At 44.8% G+C, this 26,933-nt stretch overlaps 1 protein-coding gene across 1 annotated transcript in view; it reads right to left on the reverse strand.

The window, feature by feature from the left end:
* UNC80 (unc-80 subunit of NALCN channel complex) overlaps positions 1-26,933 on the reverse strand; it is a 3,271,126-nt gene that overhangs the window by 482,608 nt on the left and 2,761,585 nt on the right. Inside the window, exon 58 of the mRNA XM_085648598.1 lies at positions 15,054-15,233. Coding sequence (XP_085504724.1) covers positions 15,054-15,233 — 180 coding nt within the window. The remainder of the gene's footprint in view (positions 1-15,053; positions 15,234-26,933) is intronic.

Genomic DNA, 26,933 nt, shown 5'->3' on the forward strand with positions numbered 1-26,933 from the left:
ATAGGTGTAATTAAATAAATAAATAATTCCTACTCCGTTGTCCGTCGTCTTCCCCCCCCATGCTGCGCCCTGCCCAGCCTCGCCGCGCTCACATGAGCCGACCACCGCTGTTGTTAAATACCAGTTTTCCTGCAGCAATTAAATCCCTATAGGTGTTCATTAATCGCTGTAAGCCCACCGTGGTCCTTGCCAGCAAAACAGCATCATCTGCATATAATACACTGGTATAGGACTTCCGGCGACTAGGGGGCGTCTGCTTGTTTTGCTTCTGGGGCCTTGTCCACCCCATTAATAAACAGGAAAAATAACTGAGGGGCCAGAACACAACCTTGCTGAATACTTCTTTCTACATTAAAAGTCACAGTGCATTCACCTCGTGGACCAAAGCCTACTTTACTCAATCATTTCTCGTACAGCCTTGCGATAAAACAAATAATCGATATAGGCACACAAATGGTAAGCAGGGTTGACTAGAGAATAGAGTGATTGACTAAATCAAAGGCACTACTCAAACTTGTAAAGCAGAGATACAATCTACCACCTTTAGCACATGTATATTTATCTATTAATAAGTCCAAGTTCGCACATTGCTCTATGGTCCCCACTCCTTGTCTAAAACCAAATTGTGCCGGGAAAAAGTATCGAGTGTTCGTATGTCCACTCTTCCAGTCTTTTGAGTAACACTTTACTCATCACTTTCGCTGACGAATCTAAAAGTGATTTTGGGCGATAGGTCTATTCAATTTTGTTGCCCTTTTTATAGATTGGTACTATAATCGACATTCCCCATGAAGGTGGAATCACAATGGTTGCGGTCATATTAAAAACTTTAGTTAGAATTGGACCCCACAAGTCAACAACAGTTTTATAAACATCCACTGGCACCCATCGAGTCCTGGGGCACTACCTCCTATGCTTGCTTTCAGTGCTAAAAGGACCTCTTCTATCGTGATATTCAGTCGTAGGGGAGGCCAGGGGTACTGTTTCTCCCTTGATATTTCCTACTACTTTGTAGCTGGTAAACTAAAAATTTCTGTAAAGTGAGTGACCCAGGCATCACATGTAACATGGGATAACAGCTTTGGAAAAGAGTTGCTCTTTAAACAAGCATTTGCAATGCAATAGGTCTCGTATTTGCAAAATTTTGAGCTATTGGCATTGTAAATGACAAACCTTTTATCTATGTATTGGTTTTGAAAATGTACGCTACTTTGAGCATTGACATTGCAAATAACAATGCCTTTTATTTTTGTTTTCGTTTTTAAAACATAAATAAAAGGCTTTGTCATTTACGATGGCACTTGCTTGTACTCGCGTAAATGCGATACCTATTGCATTGCAAATACTTGTTGATATCCTATCAGTACCAACTCTGCTACATTTAAAAAACAATCAAACATTATGTTAAAGCAAATTATATGACATTTACTTTTCAACAATGCATTTACTGTTGTTTTTTAACAAGCATTGATAGTGAATAAAGTTTTCCAAATTAAATGGTTCAAAAAAACATTCATCAATTTTACATGAATTCTCCCTTGATATTTCCTACTACTTTGTAGCTGGTAAACTAAAAATTTCTGTAAAGTGAGTGACCCAGGCATCACATGTAACATGAGATAACAGCTTTGGAAAAGAGTTGCTCTTTAAACAAGCATTTGCAATGCAATAGGTCTCTTATTTGCAAAATTTTGAGCTATTGCCATTGTAAATGACAAACCTTTTATCTATGTATTGGTTTTGAAAATGTACGCTACTTTGAGCATTGACATTGCAAATAACAATGCCTTTTATTTTTGTTTTCGTTTTTAAAACATAAATAAAAGGCTTTGTCATTTACGATGGCAATTGCTTGTACTCGCGTAAATGCGATACCTATTGCATTGCAAATACTTGTTGATATCCTATCAGTACCAACTCTGCTACATTTAAAAAACAATCAAACATTATGTTAAAGCAAATTATATTACATTTACTTTTCAACAATGCATTTACTGTTGTTTTTTAACAAGCATTGATAGTGAATAAAGTTTTCCAAATTAAATGGTTCAAAAAAACATTCATCAATTTTACATGAATTCTATTCTGTTGTAGAAATATGTTAATCATTCACATAAATGCATCTGTAGTTTACATGCCCAATGCATTTCGGAACCTGACGGTTCCTTCTTCAGGGGTAAGTCTGCAAAAAATAAATAAATAAACATTCCTGTCAGTTTCACTGTGATGGTGGCTCTTAATGTATGTACGATTCTAGTGATTTAAAAATTCATACCTGAAAGGTCAGAAATTAGTGTGCCTGTACGTGGCGCTCTGAAAGAAACGTGAATCAAAGGTGTAATGTGCATAATAACGAAGTAGATAGTGTATTAACTTCAACAAATGAAAAAAGATTGTAGTCACTGGGCTTACCTGCGCGTATTGATAGTAAAAGGACTATGAGAAACCTGAATTGTGCAAACAAAAAACGTCATTGTTAATAGAAAGTGACATGGAGCTTACTTGAACTAAAGGAATAGATAACCATGAAGCCAGTATCTAAAAATAAGACGATCTTACCTCTAAGAGGTGAAGCTCCAATGCACTCTGAAAAAGCGAAAGACATCGTACGGTGAGCGCACGGTGTTAAAATCTACTAGGAAATATAGGTATTGCTATAGAAATGATGAGAGGCTTACCGGTAGTGACTAGTTTCTGCCAAAAGTGTGAATACCAATGTACCGCGAGACGAGCATATAAAACCGGACGACTTGGACAGATTTCGTATCACACTACCGGAGTACCATGCAACTTTACGGTTTTAAAGCATCCCCTCGTTCTTCAGTCACTCATGTCCAAGCAAACTCCGACAACTTCCCACCACTACATAACCAGGACTCACACTTCGCCACACAAACTCAGCGGCCGTCCAAAAACTGTAGCTATGTATGATATAAAACAACCTCTGACATGGGTGAGTCACAGCCAACACTTTACTTACAGCCAGTGCTTTAAAATAGGACTGTACTGTATGGTACGGAGTACCGGCACTTTTTTTTATTTTGAGAGAGAATGTACCTGCACTTCTCAAGAGAAACGCAATACTTTTAAATGGAGAGAACCAGTACTTCTCAGAAACGAGCAGGTACTCTGGTATAGAGTACCTGCACTTCTATTTTTCCATTTGAAGTACTGCGGCAAGCTCAACCTAGCCCCTCCTTACAGCCCTTAACATAGTCCCCACTTACAGGACTCTCACTCAGCACACCAAAAACCATGGACGGAAACTTCCACTGCTAACCCCCCAACTCCTTTTACCTTTTGCCGACGGAGCCCCTGCTTGCGGCGCTGGACCCAGGCTGATTCAGAGAGGTAAGCAGCAACTGGTTAATCGTTTGTTTAAATTATGGTTTTCTATCAATGCCCAGTGATGTTTTATCAAACTACTGGAGAGTTCCTTGTGCACTTTTTCAACCAGAAATAAATGAAGTGATTTCCTGCAATGCGTGTGGGTGATGAGCATGAGGGGGGAAGGGGGTGGAGGGGCCGGCGAGAAGGCATTGGACTGCGGGAGAGGGGAGAGGGGAAGGGAGGGGAGAAAAGTAGTCTGTGCAGTGAAGGGGCCAGTAGCCATGGAAGGACAGAAATTACGACATGCTCGTCATAAGGCGGGACTAAAACGATTAGCGCCAATGGGAAGGCAGCATTTAGGACCTAAGCCTATCAAAAGATGGGCGGAGAGTGGGCGGAGCTTCCATGAAGATTCCCTGCTATAGTGTATACTGCATGCCCCGCAAAGCGAGCAACGCATGCGCTGCAATGCTAGGCGAGAACTAAAAAAGAGATCCACGATAAACAACAAACCCTAAAAAAATGCATTCATACCAGTAAAGGGGCCAATAGCCATAGGCGTGCCCAACAGGGAAAAAGGAGGGACATAAAACACGCTTACCCAATAGCAGGTAGGACATTTTGAAAGACACACTCAAAAACAAATAGGAAAACGGAGGCGGGGACTTCCCCACTAAAGCATATACTGCATGTCTCAACGAGACAGTGCATACGCTGCCTAGGCGAGACCTAAAAAAAAGCTGAAGACACACATCTTCAAAGAGCACCTCTGCTGACCTGACAGTGCACACATTTGACCTTCTCCCAATTATTGCATTCCCAGGGGGGCAAGCCCTCGTTCACTGTTCTGTTGCTCTTGAGCTAAGTTTGCGCTATACAACTACCAGCACATAAGCACATACATCCAAGGAAGCGAAAAGAACAGCTCTATTTGTCCCGTTTTGCATCACAAGCAATCAGTAGCAAAAAGCATTGTAAAATGTTCCTTTGTTTGATGATGTCTGCTTGGATTTTTAGCCCCATTATGAGATCATTCAACGTATGGCCATTGCAATATGGAATCATGCCCCTTAGTGGTGACACTTTATTATTTATTTGCCAGTATACTCATATGGCAACATTATTTTTGGGCCTTCACCGCCTCTTCAGGAAACCCAATCTGGTGTGTGATGGCTGACGGAAAGCTTGTGGGGTGGGTGGGAAAGTCTGTGTGAAGGTGGGGGGTGAATGTGGGAAAGGTCTACTTGTGAAGAATCTGTGGCCTGTGCATATGAGTGCTGTGCTTTTTATATGTGAGGGGAGTAGTGGAATGTAGAAAAGTGTGTTGGTGTGTGTAAAGGTTGTGAGGGTTTTCACGTAGGATGTGTGTGATATGTGGAAAATATGTCTGTGTTAAATGTGTCACTCTTATGTGACATGGGTCTGTATTTGGTGAGAGGCATGTGGGTCTAGGTGGAATGTGGAGGTGTGTGTGTGTGTGTATAGTGTTGTACTATGTGTGCAAATGTTTTTGAGGTACGGATAAGCTGTGAATGTTTGGGTATCTGCCTGTGATTTTGGCAGACAAAAAGAGGGGACAAACCGCCAAGAAACAAAAACAGAGAGGAGAATGCAGGAATTCTAAGAATTTAGAGGGGGTGGGTGGATGTTTGGAGAGGGAGTGACGCTGAAGGCCGTGTTGGTGAAATTGTCATGGCGCGAACAGGGTCAACGCCTTTCCACACACTGGATGAGCCGCGGGGGTCGTGGTGTCCCGGGTGCTACCCATGCTGCAAGGTTTCACCCGACCCTTGGCTGTCAGGTATCAGGGAAGGCGCTGCCCATCTCAGCGTCTTGTCGCAACCTGAGGAAAGTATGCAGGGGACACTATGAGAGGACAGTGGAAGAAAGGGGGAGAAACAAACACCCACTCTACCAGGGGACGTCAGACATCAACGCACTGACCCGGGAAATGTGGCTTGGAATTATGGGGGTAGATAGGGAAGGGCACCGTCCTGCCCTAGGTTCTTTTGGGCAGTCTGTACCTCCTGTATTTTGTGGAACAGATAGGCTGGGTAGTAGGAGCTATATAAATAAAATTTTAACAGCTTGGCAACTATCAACATATGGAGCAGCGTGCAACCGCGTCAACGGTACGTAGCGCTACATAGATGCATTTTCAATGCAATACCATTTCACCTGTTATCACATCCCTTCTGTTTTACATTTGAGAAAACAAGGCTCGTGATTAAAATGACCACATTTAACACAGAATGCGTCTCATTGCCTAGTCTGGAGACGCGGAAAGGAATTATCCGGACCTCGGCTGAAAAGTAATTGCACTGAGGTGGGGGGCGGCTTGCTGATAAGTACAGTCACACCTACTGGCAATGGAAACATGCCATTTACAGTGGTGGGAAGCCGCAAGTCCAGGGCGGCAGGCGCTATGTAATGAACACTGCTCACTGACCTATTTTTCTAATCATTAACAACGGCGCCGCGAAAGAGCCATACTTACTGCACAAGAGCGTGTTTGCTGAGCAGAGGCGCCATCCCGTGCAGAGGCAGGCGCTATTTAATGAACACTGCTCAGTGACGTATTTTTCTTATTATTAACAACGGAGCCGCGAAAGAGCCATGCTTACTGTACAGGAGCGTGTTTGCTGAGCAGAGGCGCCATCCCGCGCGCCGCGGTGGCCGTGCATATCAAATGTATGCACGAACCAGGCGCCATGGCAAAATAAACAAAGTAGTCCCCACATTCAAAGATAACACCCTGCAGCATAAGTTCACTGTAGTTGGTCGATGCTGCTTCCTCCAGAAACGGAGGAAAACGGAAGTGACCTATCGGACCACTAGCCAACAATGAGCGAGATAAGAAGAGCAATGCCAGATTTCACCAATGGAAAGCGACAAAACAAAGAGAAACGCAATGGGTGGAGTTTCACTAGTAATACTGACTACTTGATGCCTCGGAGAGGCAGCACATGTGCTGCCTATGCGAGACCTAAAAAGTAGAACTGACAGAATCTCAGAAAAGTTTATCAACTGTATCTGCAGCCTAATACAATTTAGACCAGTCTTCCTCTTGTAGCTCTTTTTTCCTAACAGAAAGGACATTTTAAAAGTTGAATCTAAGGGATTTGATCAACATATTGTCTCTGTGTTGACAATGGAGGGCCAATTTCAATTCTTGGGAGGCTATAGTACGTGCATGATTGAACCAACCTCTCAGTTGTCTGTGACCTGAATTACATGGGCGAGTCAAGAGGTCGTTGGTTATATTAGTAATACAATTGAAACAAGAGTGTAACTGATTGGAGGTAACTTCGTCCTCCAAACAATAAAGGATATCTGGAAGGCCCTTAGAAAAAAATGCCATGTATGATTTTGGTTGGATCAACTCCATCCCACTTAAGGTGAGCCCCATAAGGTCTTATAGGGGTGATATCAGTAATAGAACTTGTTGGGACATTACTGGCTTTGCCCCAAAAGAAGACCTACAATACAATTATGGTCACTCAGGTCCCGCTTAACAACCCTGGGTGTAGTATACCACTTACCTGCATTGGCTAAAATTAGTAAATGGTCAATGATGGTTGTGGCTTTCCTTCCTATAAAAGTTGGTATGGGGTCTCCATCATTATCATAGGCACATTTTAATAAATGTAAATCCAGCTTGGTAATCATAGAATTCAATATACCCCCATAGTCCATGTGGAGAAAATGTAAATACCTGGTCAGTAACCCCCCAAACCTGTGCAACAGACAATAGGCAGGACTGGATGTTAAAATCGCCTGCCCAAATAAGTATAAAACTATTGGAGATAAGGGGACAAATGTCTCTAAACCACCATCAAGAGCTGAGACCACCTTCCCACGGGTAGAGTCAAAAACAGTGTTGTAAAAATTAACCAATACCACATCCTGGCCTCCTTTAAAAGTTAGCGATAATATTATTAATATGGCACTATAGTTATTTTTTTCTTGATGTTTACCGGGAGCTTATCTGATACAAGAACCAAGAGCCCCTTTTTGGCCCTACTGGCATGTGATGGGTCAGCCTCAAGCCAGTGTGATGAAAAACCCTCAAAATAAATGGGGGCTGCACACCAAGTTTCCTGAATATATATTATACCGAGGCCACCTATAAAACCAGACCCACCTAGTGAGCCCTGTTTGTTCGCTAATCCACTCCAATCCAATCCAAAATCAGCTTTATTCGACGTGAGTCATAAAAGCAATACAAAACAGGTACAGGTACGTAATACACAATTAAAATAACAATACACATAAAATTGAAACTACTTAAAATATTTACAATTTTTTTAAAATACATGTAATGTGAGTAAAAAAGATCATTACAGGTGACAACCAAAACAATTAGCACATTACTAACTAACATTCTTGATTCTTATTACCCATGCCCACCCCAGGAATTTAGCAACGGCCACAACTATTACCGGGTCAGTGCAGGTTCGAAGGAGTCTTCCTGCCTCAACACTCCGTCTAGTACCTAGTAGTTTACAAACAGGGGTCAACCATAAACGCCTCGGAGTCGCATAGGCAGGGCAAGCAAAAAACATGTGTGCTAAAGTTTCCATCTGGGAGTTACAGAAAGAGCATGTGTTGCTACTCAAGGACACCCACCGGGCTACAAAAGAGTTTAGAGGCAACGCTCCCACCCGCATCTGGAAAACTAGCTTCCTATCTAGCACCTTGGTGATAAGATCCCAAAAATGTTCTAACCTTGGAGCAGGTTTAAGACTCAAGAATTCATCAGTTAGCGAAAGGGATTTAGTTTCCTGAAATACCTTGGCATTTACCAGCTTCCAATATTTCTCTTTCAATAGAGCTTTAGATGGAAAGGTAGCAGCCAATGGGTTCTCCCAAAGTTCGCTCATCCCTAAAGCCTCAAGGGATTTTCTGATCTCTTTAAGCCAAACAATCTTTCGAGAGCCCACCAAAGACATTATGTCAAGAAAACCCTCCGCATACTTGGATAATTCCGGGGTAGTCCATAGGCGACGCCAGTAAAGAATAGGTCGAAGCCTGGCTATATCGGCTATCGAGTTCTTCCCAAGGTCGTATCTTAGGGGTACTAATGGTGTGCTCTGTGGGAGGGAAGTAATACTACGAAAAAACCTATTTTCCGAGATGGTTAAGGAAGACAGGTTCTCGTAGCCCCACAGTTCAGCCCTGTAAAGAGCAGAACTCACTGCTTTAGCACTATAGACCTGTAACACAGGTCTAATAGGTTTTGAAGGAGACTTCTTAAATGCACCAGCTAATGCTCCAACCAGCTGCCTATGTTTTAGGGTGGACAAATCTTTCTGTAATTTCCATGAAAAATTGTTTTGGATGTTAACACCTAAATAATTAAAAGCCTGTACCTGATCTAGAGGATTTTTAAACAAAACAAAATTGTTTTTAAAAGTTTTATGTGGCCTAAATACCATAAGTTTAGTTTTTTTAAATATTAACTTCAAGGCCACGGTCAACACAAAAGGTCTCAAATATATCCAATGAACGCTGAAGTCCGCAGGGTATTTTAGCAATTAAAAGCGTGTCGTCAGCGAACATTAGGATAGGGACCTTAGTGTTGCCAAGAATGGGAGCATCAACGTGGGCTTCCAAAAGACGATCCGCTATATCATTAATATATAGGGAGAATAAAGAAGGAGCCATTGCACAACCTTGCCTAACACCTCTTTGGACAGGGAAGTCCTCAGTCGTTAATCCCGGGCCTCCCCATCTAATACTGGCAGTGTTATCCGCATGCAGCCTCTGGATCAAGGACAACAATCTGCCGTAAAGCCCTAGATCTTTCAATGTCAACCAAAGTTTATGACGGGGGACTAAATCGAAGGCCGCCCTTAGATCTACAAAGACTGCATACAAGTTCCCCTTACCCAGGACGACCGTCTTCCAATACAAGAGGATAAAGCGGAACACCTGGTCAATAGTACTAGTGTACCGTCGAAATCCTGCCTGAAAGGGAGAGAAAATATTATCTGACGCTATCCAGAAGTGAACTCGATTTAAGATCAGTCTACCAATAATCTTCTGGATAGCGTCAATCAAGCTAATGGGCCGATAGTTCTCAGGTAGCGAGCGGTCCCCCTTTTTAAACACCGGGATTATTTCCGCCGCTTTCCATGAGTTAGGAATTGGAGCACCATGCGCCAATGCATTAGCGATCAGCTGTATATATCTCCCCCATCTAAGCTTGTCATACAGGAAAACATCCGCGGGTATACCGTCCGGGCCGGGGGCTTTACCAGAGGCCACACCAGCGAGTGCTAATTCCACCTCTGAACTACAAAAATCATCTTCAGGTTTAAACAACTGGTGGGGCTCCTGGCTCGCAAAGGAATCAGTGGGAGAGGCATACTGCGGTTTAAAATACTCAACCCACTTCACTTGTGAGACATTATTTTGGGGGCGCTCAGGCTGGCCACCAGAACCCCACTTAACAATACTCCAGAATAATTTACTATTACTCTGTAGGCTTGCTTCAAGGAGGGCCTCCCATGTTTTCCCGTCCCAAAGGCGTTTGGCCCTATCAACACAACTCTTATGGATGACTCGTCTGCGGCGAACCAGGGAAACATCCCCACCCTTCAAAGCTTTTCCAAGTAGTAACCTGGCCTCCCTACATTCCTTATTATACCAGGAGGCTTGGTAATTAATGCCTCTTGGTCCTGTTTTAGCTTTAATGAGGAAATAAGATTTCAAGCTGGCAAATAAGCTATCATGAGCAGATGTTACATCCCGCAGATTCCCATCAGAAGCAAAAACGGACTCTATGGCATTAATGGAACCGTCCACCTCGTCCAAAATTATAGATAAGGTGGCAGGGCTCCCCATCAGACGAGACCATCTTAGACGGCGCATATCGTTGGATGGCACCACCTCAGGAGGACTCAACTCCCCATTCTCTACGGGAGCACTAACAACCTTCCACCATCTATGAAGTAGACAGAGAGGGTTATGATCGCTCTCAGGAAGGGTCACTATCTTCATATGAGCGAGGGAGTGCCATAATTTCATGTCAGCCAAAATATAGTCAATTCGACTCCTACTCAGCCCATTATCAAATGTGCAGGCGCCCTCTTGGTCACTAGGCAACCTACCATTCACGGCCCTCAAGCCCCTCTCCATACAAGAGAATTAATTTGAATGGCAACTTCAGACCACCTTGATAGTGGGGACAACTCCAGGGGTGGGATACCCCAACATATCTTTTTTTTTTTTTAAACAACAAACTTTATTGTTTTGTACAGTACAAGGGTCAATCAAGAAAGGCGACTTCATACTAATATGAAACACATAAGCACCTTTACTGCAATTTCCTCCCACTACCCTGGTCTGCAAACATCAGACCCCAACCCCCCCCCTCCCATCCCAACCTATGCCCACACCCACGTCGTTCCATCACGCAACCTGACGATTGCCACCGTACTGTAGGGTTCAGACACCTCCATGCCCCAACATATCTCTTCATTGTCCTTCGAACGTTACATTAAAATCTCCGGCTATAACAATAAAAGTATAAGCTGAGTAAAGATCAAAGAGACGTAAAAGATCATCAATAACCAGGGATTTAGCACCCCTACAACCCCTTACAAACACATTGTATAAGTCAATTTTGCCCAATGATCCAAGATCAAGCCTCAACAGTTGAATGTCTCGGTTTCCCGTGTGAAGGAGCTTAGCATTCAGACACAATTCGCTTCTTAGCCAGATAGTTAGGCCCCCAGATGGACGTCCGTGGGACCCCTTAATTGCCGGGGTATGAAAGTTTAAGTAACCCACACAAAATCATGGTTCTAGGAGCCAAGTCTCCTGAAATATACAGATGTCCATTGTGTTAATAAATGTGACCCAGTCTGGAATGGCTAGTTTAGAATTTAGGCCAGCGATATTCCAGGAGCATAATGAGCCGCCAGACAGTGAATGGCCAACCAATTCAGGGATGGTACGTTGCGAGTCTACTGAAAAGCCACTGGTGACTAGGTCAGGCCCCTGACATAATTCCAGGGCAGGAATAGAGGGACAGGTATTGAGGGATACCGGGACATGGCATACAGGGATGAAATAAGGGTCAGTACAGGGACTGACTTTAATAGTCTCTTGGTACTCAGTGACCACAGCCCTTACACCTCTGGCCCAGTGACCAGCACCCCCCTCGTTAGGTAGTCAGTCAATATTATCCAGGGAAGAACCAGCCATCACCCTGTCCCTACCTTGACCACGCTTAATCCCCCCTAGATCGTGCGGGGGGTAGCTACGCAGTTGGATAGAAGAGCCTTCCAGAGGACTAGACCTAAATTCCAAAGATAGGAGGTTTTCTGCAAGGTAATTATTTTTAAGAGTCAATTCAATACAATCTACTGGGACGCTAGATGAGGAAAGTCTAGTGGCTCTGGTAATATCCTCCCTGATGACTGAACGGCATCCCCTCACATGTCTCAACCAATGGATCGCCTTGTTAGTCAGTGACTCAGGAGACTCAATGCCGCTATGGACAGACAGTTTAGGAACATTGGTCATAAAGATTTTATTAAGACAAACAAAGGTATTACCTTTAGGTTGAACATTATGAGCACCCCGACCATCCAGTGATTTAGCAGAGTCGCTTTGCCCCCCCCCGCCTATCTATACAATTTGTTCTAACCTGCGGGGTACTATTAGAATTAGCTAATGGGCGACCCAAAGATAGAATCGTACCTGCCTTAACGGCGTTACTGTAGGTGACTTTACCTCTAGGACAGGGGATGAAGAACCCTGGTGTAACAATCTGTGTACCTAATGGATGAGCTGGGGCAGTTAAGGGGGTAGTTGTAATGCTACCAGGGGCGGACGATGGAACAGCAGGACCCAACTCAATTTTACTGGTCAGCGACTCTATCACTGTTTTCAATAGGCCGATTTCGTCCCTCAACAATTTCACCATTTTAATAAGACCGTGTAAGGTATTGTCAGGTAACTCCCCAAGATTAACTACGGGGAGTATAGGGGAACTCAACGAAGGTTCAGCAGAAACCACATGAGCAACTTCCTGCTCATTCATCAAAGGGGAAAACCTATTAGAACAAGGAACAGTAGGAACACTGCAGCCAGAGTCAGTTACAGGAGACAAAAGAGGGCCATCCCCATCAACCGAACCCTCAGGTACAGACACTTTGCAACCTCCCTTAGGAGCACTTGATGTGGACTTACAGCGAAACATTTCCGGAACAATAAGTGCAGATGTAGAAAAGTTAAGTCCAGAGTCAGCAAAGGATGAGGCAACAGTCTGTCCGGCAGCCGGCAATGGCTGATCGCATCCCAAAATAGCCTCCCACTCCCCCACCAGGTCATCAATACATAACAAAGCCCCCTCCGGGTCAGGCTGTTTTGCCCGGCGAGTCTTCCTCAATTTCCGCACTTTAGGCAAAGAACTATTACCCCCTTGACCCCCAGAACTCTCAACGAGCTTCCTCTTGCCCATTCGGGAGCAGGAACAACAACGTTAGAGTAGACAACGGGGCACAACAGTTTTGGACACACCACACAAGATGGCAGCTCACCTTTGAATGAAGTTCCACTCCTACAACAGTCAGTCGCAAACAACCAAGGGGATGGCCCGGCCCTGCCTCCTCCGACCCCGGACGGCCACAGACGGCCCGCCCTCTGCCCGGGCTCAGCCCGGCGCCGCCCGAGCGCGTCCCGCGACGCGGAGTGAGCCGTTCGATTATAGCGCCTCCAGGCGCGGAAGTCGTCGTGGTGGCGGTGACGCTGCCAGCACCAGCATGCTAGGAGGAGCGTCCACCTTCGGCGGCCGTGCAGCAGCCCCTGGTCAACTCCCTCCGGTCCCCAGGTAGGATTCGTGAATGGCTCTCTCTGCCTACAACCTGGCACCCGCTCCACCGAGGGAGCCGTTCGATTTTAGCGCCTCCAGGCGCGGAAGTCGTCGTGGGGGCGGTGACGCTGCCGGGAATGCTGGGAGTAGTAGTCCCCGCCGCACCAAGCAGCAAGCGCGACCAGCACCAGCACGCTAGGAGGAGCGTCCACCTTCGGCGGCCGTGCAGCAGCCCCTGGTCAACTCCCTCCGGTCCCCAGGTAGGATTCGTGGATGGCTCTCTCTGCCTACAACCTTAGGGTTGTATAGTACCGGAAGAGGAAATGATTGCTGCAATGAGTTTCTAGTATGGTTCACGAGAGTTTTTTCGCTATCTGTAAGCGAGACCTGTCGGGTGACGCGCTGCTGGGGTACCCGCAGTCCAATCCTCATTTCTCCACCTTTGTATTTAAAAGAGATAACCACTTTTCCGTTGCAGCTCCATCAGTCCTATGCACATGAATGTAAGGCTCGGAAGGACAGCATTTTGGGACGTGCGGGCCCTGATCTGCACCGACAGTCCGGGCTAATCCACTCACATTCCAGGATGCAATTTTGTATCCTCGCTCCAAGCCAGGGCAAGAGGTGCTGGGGGATGACAAATTTTGCGATACAACTCTCTGGCATATGTTATCCACATTATTATTCATGGATGGTGATAAGGCACCAATTAAAATATTATCAGCACAATTGATATTATTAATAACCAGATCAGTATCCACTTTCCTGTCCCATCAAATTAGAACCTCATTCATCTTATGTTGCCCTAGCTCATGTCAATCGATGTCCTGGAGGCAATTCAATGCTTGGAACCTATTAAATACCGCCAGGGGCTGACAAGCTAGCTGTTCTGGAGTATTGGATATTTTTCATGCCCCCCTAAATTGGCACTGGGAATTCCGGAGATGCCTGTAAAAGAAAGCAAGGGGCTGCAATGATACAATTGACTCTATTTACAATGGTATTGCCTTCAATAGAACTCCCCTTACCCAACTGGGGCCCCCAAAATTGATTACAATGCAATCCCCTTTACAATGTTTCCTCAATGGGCCAACCCAGCTCACTCTCTGGTTAACAGGATTTGTTGGACAGCACCTACTGGTAATTGACAGTTCCTGTGGAGCTAGTGTACCACTCTGTTCTTCAGCGAATCATGGGTTTCTGTTTGATCTGGCTAGCTTTGTCAAATATTGCCATGAGGCTAGATCGGCACTGGCTGATCCTCTAAATGCCCAAATTTGGGGCTCTGTTTCATACACTCATAATTACCATATTTTCTGCCCCTGAAACGATTAACAGTCAAAATCTGTAGCAACTTTACACCTACCAGAGCCTTGGCTAAGCAACGTGAACCATTTGGCTTTAACAAAACATAGTCAAACACAATCTTCGTACGCTCTCGTTCGCTTGAGATGCCACACTTGAGTAAGTCTGCTCAGCTAGATACATTATCTAAAGTTATGTTAACTTCAAGCCACAGGCCTATTTAGTAACATTTTTATCAAAAAAGAAACTGCATGGATTCCTTAGGCTGAGATAAATGTTATGATAGTTGGAATCTTCTGTAGAAAGGCTTGGAATCTGCTGAAATGGGTGACTAATTACTGTCAGCTGCGCGAAAACAGGAGGAAATCCCTGCCACCTATATTATGCCTCTGCTCCCATTTCATTGATGTCAATCGTTCGCGACTAAAGCTAAGTTTCATGCTGCTAATGTTCAATAGCTTGACACAGAAAATTATTTTTTCTTCACTAATCTCTCTCATCAACTGCTGTTTATGATAATGAAATATTTTGATCACACAATAAGTTTATTATTACACCTCACGTCTATCATGTGTTCTCTAAATACACTTACTTTCTTCATCCTCCTCGTCTGTACGGCTTAAAGTGTCCTGTGAGGCTTGTTGGGAAGGCTCGCTATCTTGCTCCCAAACTGTTCCAGTCCCTGTGTTGGAGCGGGACATCGTGGCCAGGCTAAGGCGGTATGCTGAAGTAGAGGTGCCCACTGTGCTGATGGAAGTCTTCCCTTGGTACGCTATAATGAGAAGAAGGTTCAGTAGTGACAATCATTTAGTAACAGAGACATTCTCAACACAAATTAGGCTATTGAAGAAACATATAAGGTGTACACTGGGCACTTCATAACTTGACCTTATGTTAAACAAACAATAGAAAAATTGCAAATACATTTTTAAAACCTCCATTCTCTCTCTTCCAGATACTACATAGTAAGGATCCTATACATAATTCTCTAACTAATCAATGTGACCTCCCAATCCTACTGCCAGAAGCATGTTTCCTTTGTTCTTGTGTCCTGCATTGTTACCAGCGATATTGCACCATGCTTAATTTAACAAAGCATGACTTTTTTCCAACTCCCCTTTAAAGCCCAGTTCTACTTTTAATGAGTTGAAATTATACTATACATTTGGAAGATTTCCCTTACTTTGATGGCTGTTTTATTGCCTTAATATATTATCTACTCAACTATCTAATTTACATTTAGATTTACATAAATACCCTATCTAATTATTTATAGCCCTTCTAAACTAATGCACTATTTTACTCATCAAAACACAATGTGGATGAACATATTGCTGGTGTATAGATGTCAATGATATCTTTTTAAGAATAGAGGGATCTCGTTCCCAGCTTTTTTCTGAAGTCTTTACTTTTTCTCCAATACCCAGCAAAAGATGCTGTTTCATATTCAAGGATAAACACAGCTAGAATAGAGTACACACAAAAACTTCTAAGAGCTTCTTTAGAGAAATGTCAACTTAGATAATGGTCTGAATCTTATAGTGGTACTTCCTTAATATCTACCTGTGATGGCGTGTGGGAGTAAATCAAGTTTCTGATGCTAGAAAGTACAGTTTTCCTAGCTAGTGGCTTTATGACACAAATCATGCAGATCTGCACTCTCAAATCCAAATCTTTTTCTTTAGCAACAGCTGTCCTGTACTTAACTGAGAATAAAGACTCTGAATTGCCATGTCAGTACTCATGCCTCCTTCTCCCTAACTTGTTGGGAACTCCTGCTGTCATAGGCAAGGCCAGACTGCATATTAACAGATGCTGATGTCACTCAATTAGTGAGTAACCAGTCTCATGCATGCTCCTGTCTCTACCCATGACTCAGATCACAAAGATTTCATTTTTACCTCCCATTCAAAGAGTTAAGAACGTCTTCCCTGTCTGCACTTCGAAGGCTACCTCAGACATAAAACAATCAGCATCTAACCTACAAATACCACGAATAACAGAACAACAGATACAGAGCAACAGTTGAAGAATCTCCTTCAAACACTTATCTGATAGTGAATTCAGTAAACTGGTCATAGTAAGCAGTCTATTTGACTATCCATCAGACCCAGCCTGGCTAGAATCTTCATATACATGCTGCCACACATATATGCAGGATCTGAATCAAGAAATGTACAGAAAAACTTCCAAGATACAGGATCGTTTCAATAGGAACTCATGTACTTTGCCACCCTTTGGCTAGATTCACACTTTACAAATACATCATCAAACCACTCATAATAAACATAAACTGAACTCACCAAGCCCACCCAACTATAGGCCAATCTCTAATGGCCATTCCTAGGAAAACTGATTAAAAGAACAGTGTTCACCCAGGTCTTCAACAGCTATGGAGTCCAGGCGATGCTGTAGAACCTCAAGAGTCGTCCACGAGCTGTCCCACGCCAGTCGATGAATGGCAGGAGGGTCAGTGGCCAGCAGGCCCACCAACAAGCCTTTGCAAATTTAATAGACTTGTTGCAGGATGAAATGAAGAAATGGGGACCAACATGGTCCATAAAACTCACCCTCTACAGGTAAGTTAGGGCTGGCCTTCAGCAAGTAGGAGAGCCAGCAGGAATCAATGAAGACCCTGAAGGGACCCTCTGGCAGCAGGCACAGTGAGTCACAGGGAGACCTCAGCAGCACACCAAAGATTGAGGCCCACGTCGCAAGAGATGCAATGTTGACGTTGCTTTTGCAGCTAGGTGATGTTTGAATCTGGGGTTCAAAGACCTCCGGACTGGAGAGCCAACAACGGTAAACAGACGTGGTGCACAGGGGCTTGGTTCCAGAATCTACAACAAGGGATTGCAGTCTTCCAAGATGCACAGAAGACACGTCAGACCTCTAGAGAGCAGCAAACCACCAAATGTTTTGCAGAGCATTGGAGAGTCCGTGGGATAGAAGAATCCACAAGCTGGTCATTGTCGTTGAGGTGCCTGCGGTTGCAGGGGAGTGACTCCTTCACTCCAAGGGAGATTCCTTTTTGCTATCCTTGATGCTCACAAATTCCTTCTGACTCTGAAAGATGCACGGCCAGAGAGGTTACATGGTATTTGAAAGTACTTGGCAAAGTCGCAGTAGGAGCCCTTCTACTAATAGCAGTACTGTCTTGGTTCCAGGGGAAGTACAGACGGAGAATCCAGTGTCCAGCAGCAGAAGAGTCTTTGGAAGAGTCTTGCAGACGAATCTTGCACAGGAACCTTTGCCCAGAAGGATCTAGGATCCCACTCTCAGGAAACCCCTTAAGTAATCCAGAAAGGGAGTTGGACAGCTTCTGCAGTGACCCATCTATCGGGGGAAAGGGGGTCATGGATGCTACTCTGGTGGACTGACCAGTTAGATGCTCCCAAGAGCCTCTGCATATCTATTTTTCAAGATGGCATAATCAAGTGGCCACCTGTTGGAGATCTGGGCAACTCCCTGGGGGAAGAGCTGGACAGGGGGGTCACCACCCTGTCCTTTGTGTGGTTTTGTGCCACAGCGGGAGTGGAGGGCTCCTACACTGGAGTAAACTGGTTTATGCAAGGGGGCACTAAATCTGGCCTTCAATGCAAGCAGTTCGGAGGCAATCAGAAGCACCCCCACCCTAGCCCAGGGTCACCTAATTCTAAAAGAGAGGTGTTAACACCTCTCCGCCACAGGAAGTCCTTTGTTCTGCCTTCCCCTGCCCAAGTTAGGCTCAGCAGCAGGGCAGGACAGTGACTGAGGTTGGCAGCAGCACTGGCTTGCATGCAAATCCTGCAATGCTATACAGGTAGATATCAGGGGCTCCTCTAAGGAGCCCCCACCCCCCAGTCTGTGGTATCAGGCAACTAACACTCGGAGTAGTTGCATATTTCCAACATATTTGATACCAAAAATAACTAGGATTGGTGAAGCCATTATGTAGTTGAACATCTTTAGTTGGCCAGTGTCCAGTACATACCTTAAGATGGCTTACTCACACTTACAAAGCCCAGACAATGGAGTCTGGGGTTTGTAGGGGGGCCTCTGCTCATGCAGGGGCACCCTCACACTAAAAGCCATGCACCCAGCCCTTGGGCTGAAGGGGTCCAAGTGCAGTGACCGGGATATAAGGTAAACCTTATATCTGTAGTGAAAGGTGCATGCACCATTTCACACAGGCTGCAACGGCAGGGCTGTGGACACAGTTTGAATGGGCTCCCATGGGTGGCATAATATACGCTGCAGCCCATGGGAGATCCCTGGTGTACCAATGCCCTGGGTACGTTAGTACCATCTACTAGGGACTTACAAGGGTACACCAGTATGCCGATTGTGGGGTAAACTAAGTACTTACCAAGTCAATTTAGGGGTCCTGGTTAGCAGAATCCCAGTGTACTATAGTCTTAACACACTGACAAACATGTCAGACAGATGCTACTTTCCCACAAGGACAATCTACACTATAACCAGCAAGCTGGGTGCCATCCAGGCAGAGGCACAGAATTTACTGTGATCTTCGTCTAAGATGACCTGAAACTAACGCACAAGTTACTTACTTGTGTAACCATATATCTGTAAGAGACACCTTAGAATATCCCCAGGCATCAGACTGGATCCGGAATGTTTTTCGTCATCAGTACGCCTGCACGTTGGTAGGTGTCGTCGTGCGGCTCCGAGTATGTTGCTGGTGTGGACCTCGTCGGAGCTACTTAGATGCGCCCACGTGCGCTGACGTCAGTTCTGTACATGACTTTTCTGTGCCAGGAATGCAGAGCCATGCCAGAGACCGACTACTGGTGCAATAGAACTAGGGCCCTGAAAGGGATGACTGGAACCCTAGAGAACAGTTTGCGGAACGGGGAGGATGGGAGGGCGGTAGGGAATCTATCACTAACTAATGTCTCTTACAGATATATCGTTACACACGTAAGTAACTTGTGCATCTGAAAAAGACACGTTAGTGATAGATTCCTTACCTTAAAATACATACCCAAGCAATACCAACCCCGGTGGTGGGCCTGCGAAGTGGGACTACACCAGAAAGTCACGGAGAACCGAACGGCCAAAGAAGCAGTCTCTCTGGACTTGACTGTCTAGGCAATAGTGCTTAGTGAAAGTATGCAGCGAGGACCAAGTGGCTGCCTGACAGATGAACTGCAGGGGGACACCGCGTCCCAATGCAGTAGTAGCTGCCGTCGCCCTGGTAGAATGTGCGTGCAGCTTTACGGAGGTTCCTTTTTTACCCAGAAAGTAACAGGCCTTAATGCACAGGACAACCTAGCGGGAGATAGTCCGTTTGTGCACAGCCCGGCCTTTCATGGCACCCACGTAGCTAACAAAGAGCTGGTCATCCACCCGGAACGATGGTGTGCGGATGAGGTTGTTGCAGGGATTCTGCTCATGCACAGAACTATGCGCAGGAAACCAGGACCTCAGTGAATTGCAGTGTACCAAAAACCCACCTCAGTACCCAGAACCCCTATACGACCAGCATCAGTGTCTCATTCGCTCTTCATACCATATAGAAGCTACCAATGATTAGACAACCCAGAACATGCGACTTTAGAGTACTCTCAGGAATGGTGGGAATCAGAAATACCTGTTTGTTCTTATTCTCATATCAGTCCACAACAAGAGTATTCAGAGACACAGTAAAGTTTAAAATGTTTATTTTATAAACTACGTGTCCGAAGATGCAGTACTTTGGCTAACATAAGCAGACAAATGATTAAAATCAAAACCATCAGCATTGTTACAATACCATAGAAAAGGAAGGGAGAAATCATATTACAAATGACAGTGGAATACAACCACCCTCCCTTCGCTAGTAAGCTAGTATTATTATACTAATATAAGGTCTCTAGGTGTGAATGGGGAACCCCATACCGTAAAGATCAGCTTAGGTGAATCACATCACAGGATCAGCTTTGCTCTGCGCCTGGAAAAGTTCTTCTCCAGAATGTGTGTCTAGTGCATGCAAACTGCAATATTAAAGGCGCTCGACTTTCAGATATTTGCAGCTGTGTGCGTGTTATGGCTAGAGCGTGGGCCGATCAACCTGAACTCAAAAACATACATTGTTTGGTGGCTCAGACTGTTTCTGCACACAATGTTCAGACCAAGGTTGCAGTGCACGTCTAGGGATGTGAACAACAGACAGTTCTCATGTGAAGAAAGGCAAGCAAGCAGTTTTCAAATAATAACATCTATCTGCAGTGTTGTGTGCAAAAGCAGCAAAAGTGGCAAGATGGCGTTTCTAACATCTAAGACGCCTATGCTAACATAGCAATGTATGTCATCTAAAACTCCGCCTCCACCACACCCTCCCTTGATCGGACAACAAACTATTAGGGATACAATTAAGCAACGCAGAGTTCAAGACAGAGCAGAACCAAGTGCATGTATTGTAAAACCATATAAAGGGGAGTGAATGTTCGAAGAAAAAAAGAAGTATAACAATTTTTTAAAACGCGTAAAAAATGAAGGAAATGGAGGTGAAAAAAAATTGTAGGTCGTATAAGGAAAGTTGGATGACATCCAAGTTAATTCATCAACATATAAGCACAGTAAGTAGCGACAGCTTCCAAGAGGAAGTCATTAGAATGTTCTGCAAAAGTTTCCGCCATCCAGTCTAATAAGGTAAACGAACATACATGTTCCTCGACAACTGGAGCCTCTAGCACAGAGGACAACTGGCGTGTACTTCAAGATACCTTCTTGCCAAGGAGTCGTACGCGGCCGTACCGATGTCCCAATTCCCCAGGACACCATGTGCTGCTCCACAGGCCATAATCCTGGCACCAGAACAGTCCAACTCATGAGCCACTAAGGGACTCATCAGTCGATCATAATCCTACACCGAGTTTGACAAGCACAAATCCAAAGCCCATTCGAAAGGACAATCTAGGCAATGAAAAACAGGTTGTACACAAGTAAAGCATGAAAACCGGAAGGACAATCCATAGGCTATGCTTAAGATGGCCAGTGGCAATGTTCCATAATATTCAAGCATCCGATTACGAAGATGGAGCAGCTGGAACAGGCTGTAGTGTGACACAAATTGTGCAGCCATTGCGCAGTAAGCAGACCAACAGCAGCACACCAGCCGTGAGGGCGAGAATCAACGGGAGCCCGACAAAGACGCTGGAAAAAATAGAATGAAAAAATGCCGGTATCACACCAAAAATAGTTTGGAAGGAGGTCACGAGGCCGGAGCCCACAACTTTGAAAAAATGTACCAAGCCAGTTGTTGACGAGGCATTGAATATAGTGTGAATCCGAGCACCGAAATGAAGGGGAAGATCAGTATTTAAAAGCGCATGCACCTCGGTGCGGGTGTTTGCTACGTGAAGGACAAATGTTTCACGGGATGAAGTCAGAGCGACTTCTTTTTGAGACAATAGAGCCCTTATTCTGCTCATCTTGTTGAACTCTGCTTTCAAGGTTGGAATGGAAGGCCAGATGGATACATCCAGCCACCCATGCGGGGGCGGGAAGAGGACATTTTTACAGCAGACTACTCTTTGTGATACAGTCACAATGTAGGGAATTCCCACCAGCATCCCACAGCAAGCTTCGTTATTTAAAAGCAAATAACTACGTTAGCTAACAATGTGAAAGAGGGCGTAATATCTGGCACTGGAACCCCTTTCAGGACGCAAGCTAAATTTGGTGCCTGAATGTTACATGCACCATGCAATTGGATATGCCTACAGACTACTGAGTGATCAGGTGTGGAAGTGCATTCCTCACCCTTCAAATATACTTCTTTCCCTTCTCTCATGCATCTGTATGTAAATGGGAGTGACCAAACCTCATGCAGGAAAGCAGTACCCAACGGTTCATATCTGCCTAGGGCATAATGTTTCATGCACAAACTGAACTTAAACAAAGGAAATGGTAAAGTGATTAACCCGTGGATAAGCCACACAGCGGAGTTCAATTCGGCCACAGAAAAAAGCAAAGGTTCTAACTTTTCAATATGCAGCAATGAGTAGGTTGCATCTTTCATGGACATGAATTGTTGTTTAGCAGTCAAGGACTTTCCCAGCCTTCAATGTTTGCAAAGTCCATGCAAACTGCATTATAGAACGCAATTGATTTTGACCATGATTTAAAACAGACATATCATCCTGCACAATATCAACAACAGATGAAACAATATTATCTAATGTGTACATTCTAGAAGAAAGGGTGTTAAGGCTATTATCAATAACAGCTAATACTTTTTCCAAATTGGCTTGATCATTGGCCCTCAATCTGGAAGCTGGTTCAATTTGCAATAATTTCCAAACTTCTTTATAACCAGCATACACCCATCTTTTGGACCCTTAACAAAATCATTCAAATCTATTTTGTCATTTAATTTTGATAAATCAAGTTTAACAGATGCCAAGGTGGAATGTTGCAGCCAGTTCTGACATAACTTCCCTACAGAGTAGGTAGTAACTGAATGGGAAGATTCAAAGCGGGGGTCCACTCGATCCTGGGTATATCCAGGGTGTAGACCTAGAAAACGATGTTGACAGGAATCGGAGCTCCTCTGCCATAGTAACCATCCTTCACGATCAAAATCAGAAATGTTGAAGGATGTATTAGTAATGTATGACTGCAATGCATCAAGGGACAGATCTGTATGATTATCCCAATTAGGATAAGCACCCAGATCAGGAATAGAGGGGGAATTCAGCTTTTTAGAAGTAGCCAATCCAAAGCAGGTGGTTTGAAAAATAGTAGAATTAAAAAACAACATGTGGTTTGGGATGAGGCAGGCACGATGCAGAGCTTCTGTTCCTCGTACCTGCCATGGCTTAGAACCCCAAACAGATTTAAGATCAATAGTAGCTTTCCACAGATCATAACCCTTGATGGCCAAATCATCCATAAATGATTTGGAATACAACAATTTAGTGTGTGTCCACCTAACCTTCGAGGCAGACTCTGCTGCCACTTTAAAATAAAAGGCGGCAGGTCTTGAAACACTGAAATAGTAGAATTAAAAAACAACATGTGGTTAGGGATGAGGCAGACACAATGCAGAGCTTCTGTTCCTCGTACCTGCCATGGCTTAGAACCCCAAACAGATTTAAGATCAATAGTAGCTTTCCACAGATCATAACCCTTGATGGCCAAATCATCCATAAATGATTTGGAATACAACAATTTAGTGTGTGTCAGCCTAACCTTCGAGGCAGACTCTGCTGCCACGTTCTCCAGTGTGTTGGAGCTGCCTAGCAATGGCGTTGGACAATGTTCCCATTGTGTATCATTTAAAAAAATTCAAAACGTATTGGCCTTATGTAGGAAATGATTGCCATAATGTTGATAGCAAAACAGTACCCCATAATTAGCAGTGTCCAAATACAAATCTTCAGCATCAAAGGCGGCATAATATTTTAAATCAGAAAATAAGGCCTCTATGGCCTGAACGTCCCAATCATCAGAGCAGATGTTTTGTTTCACAACATCACCCATAGAAACATGAAGAACATTCGGAACATTAATAACCTCAGAGGGTCCATGAATTTGAAAATTAACAGCATCCCACACAATCCCATCTAACACAGGCCAGGCAGTAATATTCACAAAAGTCAGGTCCCTCTTCATGATGTGTGATGAGGAGTGGGGGGCCAAAGTTTCATCAATTAGTCTAATTGTAGATCGTTCCTTCAGGTAGTGTCCATTCACAAGACGAAAGTATACCGCCACAAATCCAATGGACATAAACAAAAAAATACATATGAGCACCAGCCAAATGTAAGTCCAAGGGGGAATTAAAAAATGTCTTTTAACCCCTTCCATGCCCATGACGGAACGGTTCCGTCATGAGCATCGGTTGCGCTGTGCTCATGACGGAACCGTTCCGTCATGGGCCCGCCCGCGCTCGAACCCTTCAGCACCGCGGGGGAATTCCCGCAGCGCTGAAGGGGTTAAACCAAACTGCAAAAATAGAAACTTTTGATGGGGCACTGGAAGTCACAGAGTTAGTATCAAAGGAGAAACGTGACTGGTTCACTGCGGTTGATTGTAAAACAGGCAATGATACGTCTGCGGGATAAGCATACTCAGTATCATCAGGTGGACCACCAGCCGGTGGTGTCAACAAAGGATTAGTAACTGTATGCATCTCGATGGCAACATCAGGCATGGTAGTAGAAGCCGGAGCCAAAACAGAATTTCTCAGCATCGCAGGGCAAGAAACCGCTGGAGTCATACTAAGAAGAATCGGCCACTCGCTGTAGTTTGACATTGTCAATCGAGATGTACCTGTTATCCTTGCGACCAGGAAGTGGGGGTAAAATGACTGTTCTTTTACCCTGCACGCCAAGCACTGGAACCGGGGCACGATAAGAGGGGCCGAACTCCTTCTTGTTCTCCACCTTCTCACGGACCAGGTCTCCAACTCGAGGTAGCCAGCCGACTACCGGAATCTGAAGCGCAGCATCAGATGTGGGGGGCAAGTGTTCGAGACTGTCTCTGGTCTCTTGTAGATACTGCAATACAGCACAGTGATCATCAACGTCAAAGGGTGCGGCTGACGCCGCCATGTCTAGACCATCAAGGTCCGAACAAACATTTTTATGCCAAAGAGCATCATGTATGGGGTCCGTCCACCGAGAGACCTTCTAGGGAGATTATTAAGTGCACGTTGTACGTTATACAGATGGGCTAACCAGTTCCTGCCAGTGCCTAAAACCCTAGCTGTCAGGGATTGCTTTAAGACACGGTTCATTCGCTCCACAACACTGTTACCCTCAGGCCGGTATGGAGACGCAAATTTGACTTGGACCCCCAAAGATCTCATGGCTTCTTTGTACGCCTTAGAGGCGAACGCAGGGCCCTGGTCAGAATGAAAGGTACCGCATACAAAAATTCCCACTAAGACACGCAAATCCCTGATGACAGTATGAGCATCAGCACTCCTTTGTGGCCATACCCAAAGAAAACGTGTGCACGAATCCACTGCAACTAAGATATACTTGTACGCAGTATCAGAGGAGAAAGGACCGCAGTGATCTATATAAACACACCCAAGTGGTTTATTAGATATGTACAACAGAGTTTGTGGTGGGCGCGCAGCAGTCGAAGGTTTAATCTGCTGGCAAATGTCACAATCAAGAACATAAGTGCGAGTCTGTTTATACAACCCACGCCACCAGTAAAGCTGTTGTATGAGAGTAACAGTAGCTGAAACGCCGGCATGGGCAGAGGCCATACCCTCATGAGCCGCTGTTATCAAGGAAGGTCTGCAGTCCGCGTTGGGAATCAATCTGTCACCAACGTCGTTAATTCTCACATAGGGGACTTTGTCAGGACTTAAATGATAAGAGTACAGAGAAGGGAAACCTCTCGGGTAATTACTTCCCTTCTCTGTAGAAGCAATAGCTGCCAAGATGTCATCATCGATCTTACTTTTGGATCTTGTAACTGCTGCTACTAGATATGTCGCCACTGCTGTTTTCTCTGCTTCGTCAGCTAAGCTGTTGCCGACAGCGTGGACACCAACTCGCTGGTGACCAAGAGTGTGAAATACATTCACGAGTGGCAGATGCTGTTTAAGTTCTGCCACTCGAACCCTAAGCATTTTATGCTTGATTGTGCTACCTTTGGAATCGCGATATTCATTTTGAGACCAAAAGAATAGATTGTCGTTAAAAGACTGAACACAGTAAAACGAGTCACTCACTAGAAGAGTAGTAACCCAAGGATCAGCAAACTCCAGTGCAAGTACAAGAGCACGGAGTTCTGCCAACTGTGCGGTACAATCACCCAATGACTGCGTATGCACGACATCGGACTTGAATTCTCTATTCACGAAAGTACCCGCTACAATTGCGCAGGCAGCTGAATAGGCATGCTTCGATCCCGTCGCCGGTTGCGCCGAACCGTCAGTGTAAATGACACAATGGCAATCTTCAAGCGGGTGAAAAGGCAGAGGAGCAGGATGAACTAATTCATACTGCAAGTACTCCTGAGTCTGCAATGAGGCATCAAAGATGTAGGTGACATCTGGCGATGTCAAAGAAGTGGCCAATTGTATCCAACGTGGATGCAAAGCTTTAGAATTAGGTACACTGGCTTTCGTCACTGCCTCTAGAGCAGGATATGGTGTAACCACCAACATGCGTTTTCCCTGCGACAGCGCTCGTTCTTTAAGAATCGCCATCTGCACCGCAGTCAAAACTTTATTCGACCGTGGAAAAGCGCAGTTCCGCAGAAGTGTACAGGTGTGATTTGTAGGCAATGGGGATTGTATTGCCCTCATTGAACGTTAAGTACGTGAAACCCACTGCACCCGGCACAATTCTTATTACCAGGTTAGTGTGGTTATCACGTGTCAGTAAGTATTTCGAGGGCAAGAAGATCAGCCTGCAAGGATTGCAAAACAGCTGAATGCTCTGGCAGCCAGCTCGATTTGGAAAAAGTAGGTCGTACCAAGGCACATAGCGGCTTGATACGCTGGGCATAATCGAGAATA

The sequence above is a fragment of the Triturus cristatus genome, chromosome 3_2, assembly GCF_964204655.1.
Source record: "Triturus cristatus chromosome 3_2, aTriCri1.1, whole genome shotgun sequence".
In the NCBI taxonomy this organism is placed as follows: domain Eukaryota; kingdom Metazoa; phylum Chordata; class Amphibia; order Caudata; family Salamandridae; genus Triturus; species Triturus cristatus.